Source organism: Pygoscelis adeliae, unplaced genomic scaffold (assembly GCF_000699105.1).
Source record: "Pygoscelis adeliae isolate BGI_AS28 unplaced genomic scaffold, ASM69910v1 Scaffold4, whole genome shotgun sequence".
Lineage (NCBI taxonomy): Eukaryota > Metazoa > Chordata > Aves > Sphenisciformes > Spheniscidae > Pygoscelis > Pygoscelis adeliae.
The window spans coordinates 11326192-11332942 of record NW_008824986.1 but is presented as its reverse complement, the minus strand read 5'-3'; the positions used below and the strand labels follow the sequence as shown (position 1 = coordinate 11332942).

General features: G+C 39.3%; 1 protein-coding gene across 1 annotated transcript in view; it reads left to right on the top strand.

Moving 5' to 3' along the window:
- Positions 1–6177: 6177 nt before the first annotated feature.
- Positions 6178–6751, top strand: part of HTRA1 (HtrA serine peptidase 1) — a 36076-nt gene continuing 35502 nt past the window's right edge. The window contains exon 1 of the mRNA XM_009326028.1: positions 6178–6196. Within this exon, the coding sequence (XP_009324303.1) occupies positions 6178–6196 (19 nt within the window). The remainder of the gene's footprint in view (positions 6197–6751) is intronic.

Below are 6751 nucleotides of genomic sequence, written 5' to 3'. Positions count from 1 at the left end.
GTGAGGGTGGTGAAACACTGGCCCAGGTTGCCCAGAGAGGTGGTGGATGCCCCATCCCTGGAAATTTTCAAGGTCGGGTTGGACGGGGCTCTGAGCAACTTGATCTAGTTGAAGATGTCCCTGTTCGGCAGGGGGGTTGCACTAGATGATCTTTAAAGGTCCCTTCCAACCCCAACTCTTCTATGATTCTGGTCCATGTACAGCAATACAGTTTATTCTTCCTAGTAAAAAATGTCAGAATAAATATTTAAACAATAAACTGGCTGCAACTCATAAACTCATTTAAAGGAACTGAAAATACCATTTCCAGTTCATCTATCTTATCGCATGCACCTCTACTGTCTAGCTTTCAACTTTTTTACCCTCTAATTATTTTCATAAAAGTCCTAAGTTATTTTTTACAGCCTGTTGAGACCTGAACTGTGGTCCCTGAAAGGGCTTGGATGCTCTGTCTTACTACGTGCTGTCTTGCATGTTTTCATTTGCTATGAAATTGCTATTGCCCCTTTACTGAAGAAGGAATTGAATTATTCTTTATGGTTATAGATTTAAACCCACCATATTACATTAAGAAATTTGCAGAAATTTAACTGCTAAACCTGCGATCTGCGTGCCTGAAGGTATCTGCCAAAGGGTAATGGTCCAGAATACAGTTTAATAAACTGGCATATGCCTTAACCTCATGGAATAACAGGATGTCAGCACCACCTAGAGGTCATGCTCTAGCTTTAAAAATGATCCGGGTCGGGCTTTTACTTTTTGAGTGTATTTCTGAATGTTAAAAATTAATTTTGGAACTCCAGTTGTTAAGTCACTGGACTTCCCAACGTTTTTTTAAAACTCTTGCTCCTTGTAAGCTTTGAATAGCAATGGCAGCAAAGTGGTTGATGACAAAACAAAATCGCCCTTTCTCCCTGCTGTTCTTGTTTATGATACCAGTTTACTCCTGAGGAAGCTATGATGTTATAGGAAAAAAGTGAATAATCTGTTAATTTGTGCAGTGAATAATGAAAGGGTGAGGCTTCTCGTGATGCTACTGACTGTGGAGAGCAATAACAGGCAATCAGAGTATAGTAAAAAATAGTTGAAGAAATTGAAGAACTGACACTTTGGAGAATCTGCTTGTTCATACTACAAAGTAGCAAAACTCAAACCACAGCACTAATGAAATATATCAATGATAAAGAACTGATGTTTTCCCATGATAAACTAGTACAAGAGAAACCTATTGCTAATAGCTAGATATTCAGTCTGATAAGAGCTGCCTTTTTTGAATGAAAAGCAAGTATGTATTAGATGTTTGTATAAAATGTGCATGCTCAAAACATTAATTATTGCTTGAAAGACGTGTATGTCTAGCAGAGTAAGGCAGTAACTTCCTGTACTAAGACGTCTTGAACTGAGCGAGTTGTCTTTTGATCGCTGCAGTTTAAAGACTCTGGAACGTACCTGAGAAACTGGTTCTCCAGAACAACGCAGCTGGTCAGAAGGACCTTTAAAATGTCTCATCCGAGTGCAACCTCTTCGACTACTGGACTGGAAAGGAAGCATCTCTGCTGCTTTTGGTAGGCAAAGTAATGCGACACAAAGATACGAGTTTGGAGGTAGACCAGAGTAATTGGGGCCACGGATTGAAGGAGGGGACCTAACCAGTTTTAAACGTCATTCTTTACTAACTGAGCTGCCATTTTAATAATTTTACTTTTTGACTTTGAGGTTTTGCAATTGCATATATAGGTTCAGAAGTCAAAATTCTATATAGAAATGAGTTAAAAGTGCATATGGCATCACATTGTATCTCCTGTCATAAGAATGGCTGTATTAGTAGAAAATGTTGATATTAAAAGGTTAATTTTTTTAGGTTTTATAGGAAGTCTATATTATAATGGATGGAGAAATTAGTGAGCACACCAAAAAGGTGCACGCTGAAGGTGTGGGACAGAAATATTACTGTTCTTATAAAGATTCCATATTAATTTGAGGTGGGAGAGAGGGAAGAAATGAAAGAAGGGGAAATTTGGACAGGGCATTTCTAGTCTAAAAGTTAAAATGAAATTAAAAAATTGAAGCCCTCTGTGCTATGTATAGTTTTACCTTTTATCAGTTTTATTTAATGTCTTAATATTCATCTGTATTTTGGAGCACAACCTATATAACTATTTGGTGCTCCAAGCCAGTAAGCTGCTAAAGTACTTCTGAGATCTTCCATTGAAGTAACGAAGGCTACTGTCTGGAAAAGTTAGGTGTGAGTCCTACTGTGGAACTGAATCATGGCTGCCTTGGTTTTTCACTTCAGATTTTCTGTGCAATGCCTCTGAGAGAAAGAAACTGGTACTCATTTGCAAAGGCACTACGTAATGGTGTAGCAGTAGTTGAATATTGCTCTTCAAAGTGGTACCTTTGACACAGTAATTAGGGATTTGCATTTAAAACGACTGTCGGCACTGTAATTTTGCATATCAGTATGCATAGTGAACACATCTTTTAAGAATTTAAACCACTCTGTTGCACTACATTCCTATTGCCCCCATTCTCCTAATGATAACTGAGCACATCAGGACACCTAAGTAATGTCTGTTCCCAATAGGTGGGTGTCAACTGCATGTTTTCAGAGCAGCACATTTGTTTTCTCTAAGTTAAGATTAAGTTAACTACGAATTTTCGACGCTTGTTTTACAGTCCCTGCCTGCAGTGTAATACTTGCACTCCTGGTTGTAGGATCGCCCTCTGACATCAAGGAAAAACCACCTGTACACAAATACATATTTAATTTGTTCAGATTGGCAATTGTTTCTTGGGGCAGGTTGCTTGGTTTCATGTGAGGCTTTACAAAAGACACCCTGATTGTTCACTTATTTTGTAAATTATGCCAACAGCTATGCTTGTCAAGCACCAGGGCTGAGTTCACATCTGGAAAAGAATATGTAGTTTTAAATTTTCTGGTTTGCAGCCATTCTCTTTCAAAGTAATGGTATTTTTTTCTGTATGTAGCAATGAATCCAGCATACGTTTTTAAAAAGGTTTGGTTTTGTTGTGGTTTGTTTTTTTTTTTTAATAAATCTTTGTTTAACAAGATAGAGAAGACCCACAAAGTAGAGAAGTCCTGGGTTTTTGGGGGGTGGGGTTGTTACATCCTGGCCAAAAGTATGCAGGACAGCATACTTTTTTCCCACAGAAAATTTGGGAGAAAGCCATTAATGAATGAAGCAAAATGATAACATAGTCATAATAAACCTAGGAAAGCTTTCTGCAAAGTCCAAGCTGTTAAGTTTGCTCAGAATATAGGCATTCCGGCCATCTCAAACTCCCCCCATCCTCTTTTCTGGCCAGGATCCTTCTAGCCCCAGACTACGATGTGTTAACCCCTCTCTCTCCTGCCAAGTGTACTCTTTTTTTCATCCTTTGCTTGCTTCTTGCTTCCCACCCGTTCCATGTACGCCCAGATGCTCACTCCAAAGCCACGTCCTTGTCCCCCATGTGCAGCAGCAATGCAAGAATCCTGTGGCAAGTGCTGCTGGCTTCTCTCGCTCCCTCCTTTGCCCAGGAAGCCACTGGAGGTAGCAGCTCTTACCCCAGGGCGTTTTGCTTCTTTCTGAAACTGAGATTTCAAAGGCAGTAAATGGTACATCTTGGGTAACATGGCAGCATCCTCGTGGGTATCCAGGAAAACTTGCTTTCGTAATAGGTAATATAAAACATACTTTCCTGCAATATATTGTCATAATAATATATGTGGTCACTTAATATATTATATATTTTATATATATATAATATATTTTGGTCACTTTCCTGCAATATATTGCAGGAAAGGCCGATCTCTTCTGTCCTGACCCCTACTGTGAGCAGGGCTGAGGCTGAATGTCGGGGCAAACTCTGGATCCCTGACAGCAATATCAAAACTTTCATTCCTTTAGAAGAATTTGTAGTATGTGATCTCTAGATGGAGCCTCCTACCATTGAGTTCCATTTGAAAAGTAAGAGATGAAATATTTTACTAGTGAAGTCTCTCAAGTGTGAGTATTTTTCAGACCACATTTTTAGCCTCTTATGAGCATTGATAAATGTCTTCTGGCTTGAATAGCCGTTTTGTCTGAAAACGTTATGATGGGGGAGAAATAATAATTTCTGGGTTTATAGCGCCTTTCAGGTGTAAGGCACTTCTGCACAGATTAGATAGGTAATTAACAAATATATTTTTCAGTAAACTAAGTTATTAAACCCCCCCAAAGGCTTAACTCAGCTGTTCTGGAAAGCAAGATGGGGGGGAGGTCCAGTCTTTTGTGCAGACATGTGAAACCTATAAAAGTCGTATTATAAACTATTATGGTTTTAATACTCATAGAAGATTCACATCCTTACCTGGTTTAAGAAACAAAAAATGTAACAGCAGAAGGTCCTCAATACTAGTCCACTTATTTGAAAGTGAACTGCTAATTAATGATTTTCACATAAGACCTTGGGATATATTTTATTTCCTTTGCAGAGTTTAACCCTTGACTGTCTATCAACAAATGTACTTCCCTTTTCTGTGCTATTTATTTAAGAAACGATATTGGCTTACAGGTCTTTAGTAGTCTGCAAAAGAGCTTGAAGCTGATAGTGCTGGCTAAATGGTGCAAAAAAAGAACGATACATCACTGAAAAGATAAATATACTCAACTGGTGTTTCAAACTTTTGTGTGAGACCACTATAAACTTGCAGTAGTTCTTGAAGTAGTTAAATATTTAGCTTAAGATTTGCAAACTTTATAAGATGAACAGTTAAGTAAACACTTTATACTTTCATTGATTAATTAATCCTTTCTTGAGGTAAGGATGCATTCACTTTACTTAGGTTTTGAACTAGGGTATTGACGTACTGAACTATAACCATTCCAAGTGGGTTTCTGTCAACGGGACTTTTGTTAATGTATTTTGAGCCTCCCTTCATGCCTTGCCTTTGCTGCATAGAGTGATCGATACCAAAGGATACCAAGCTAAAAAAGACACAAACATCCACGGAGGGAGGATGACTGAGCAAGGAGGTTTCCCACGGCATGTGATTTTTTTTCCTCCCCCCGGAGACAAGGCTCCAATGGCTTCAAACAGCAAGTTATCTGACAAAGGCACAGTGATAGAAAAGCAGATAGCCTTTCTGGGCGGGGTAGGACTAAACACCACAGTAATTCACTGGTCTTCGAATATTTTGCTCCTGCTTCCAAATGGGAGCTTATAAGATCTCTTCTGTATATCTTTTTTCTTTCTTTTTTTTTTTTTTTTTGTAACTAAAAACTGTTTGTCTTTCCTTAAAGACTTGTCTTTATTTAAAAGTAAAGGGAAAACCAAACCAAACAAAAAAAAAACCCCAAACAAACTCCGAAGCTTATTAAAAGTAGCCAATAAGTAATGGATAAACAAATAATAATTTGGAAACACTTTACCATTATATCTATCCATATTTTATATACATATATGTTTATATATACACATACATTTAAAAATATTTAAACTTACAAACGTTTTTAAACTTTTTCTTAGACTTTTTAATACTGTAATGATTTTAACACTAAAGAAGTTTTGCTGTGAATTGTTCCAGATTACTGCTTTACTACTTTGGTCACTTCTGAAATCAAGCAGTTCTCCTGAAATTTCTTTTCTTGCACAGCACAGAAGTTGTTGGAAAACGGCAGATGTAAGGGGTTCATATTGAAGCTTTTATTGGGAACGTTGGAGTCTACATGGTTTCCCACCTTCAGGTGCTAACCAAGCAGTTAAGTAAGTTTTGCACGTTTGTGCTTTTGTGGTCACAGTTTGATAAGATTTTATAACGTTCCCTGGAACAATTAGGTTTGAATTCTGACAATCCTGGGATGCTGCTTGCACCTGCTCAGGTGGCTCGTTGTTAAAGATTATTCCACTTTTTGTAGGAGAAAAGACTTTTTATTCTTCTGTATTAATGTAGTTGCTGGCATCCTCAATTTCTTAGTCGCAGCTCATCCAACAGTTAACAGCATTTCATCTTGCCTAACAGTTTGTAAAGTTCATTAGGTCCTTGGTTATCGGGTGCCTGATAAAGATGCACTTATATAATTACAGATTGGTAGTCTGTTCAAAAGTTTAAATGGCTCGTAATTAAAAAATTGGCTGTGCTCAATTTCCAGCTATTCGTTCTTGTTCTCCCTACTTGCTTTGGAAACGATGTCTTTTCCCTCGGAAGGTACTTGTGTGTAATTAAACTGCCTTTCAAACCACCTTGTATGTGCTAAAAGAGCATATGGCGAAGAGGCCTCTGTCCTTGGGTTCTGCCGGTTGCACAGCTGCCAGATAAATCGGATCAGCCCGCTTGTGGGATGATGGAAGGCTAGGGATTTGGTTGTTTGGGTTTTTTTTTTTTCTTTCTTTCGGTTGATTAACCTTCTGCTAATTGCCAGTATCCACCTTACCCTGAGGCTCCGAGAACCTCAGGTGACGTGAGAGGGCGAGCAGAAGCGACCCGGGAGCAGCCTTCCTCCGATTCCCGGTGCCCTTGGGTACCAGAGGCGCGGTTCGGCGCCGGCCATCGCCTCCCAAGTCCTTTCCGAGCCGGGAATTCCTCGGGTCGCCGCACGCGGGAGTGCCTGCCATTCCCGGCGGGGATGCCTGACATTTGCATACATTTGCATGTATCGCTTTACTCTCTCCACCACGGGACCGCCTGGCGGCCCTGCCCTCCGCATCTGCTCTTCCACCCATCTTCTTATCAGACAGAAATCTTATCGACGCTGACTTTAGA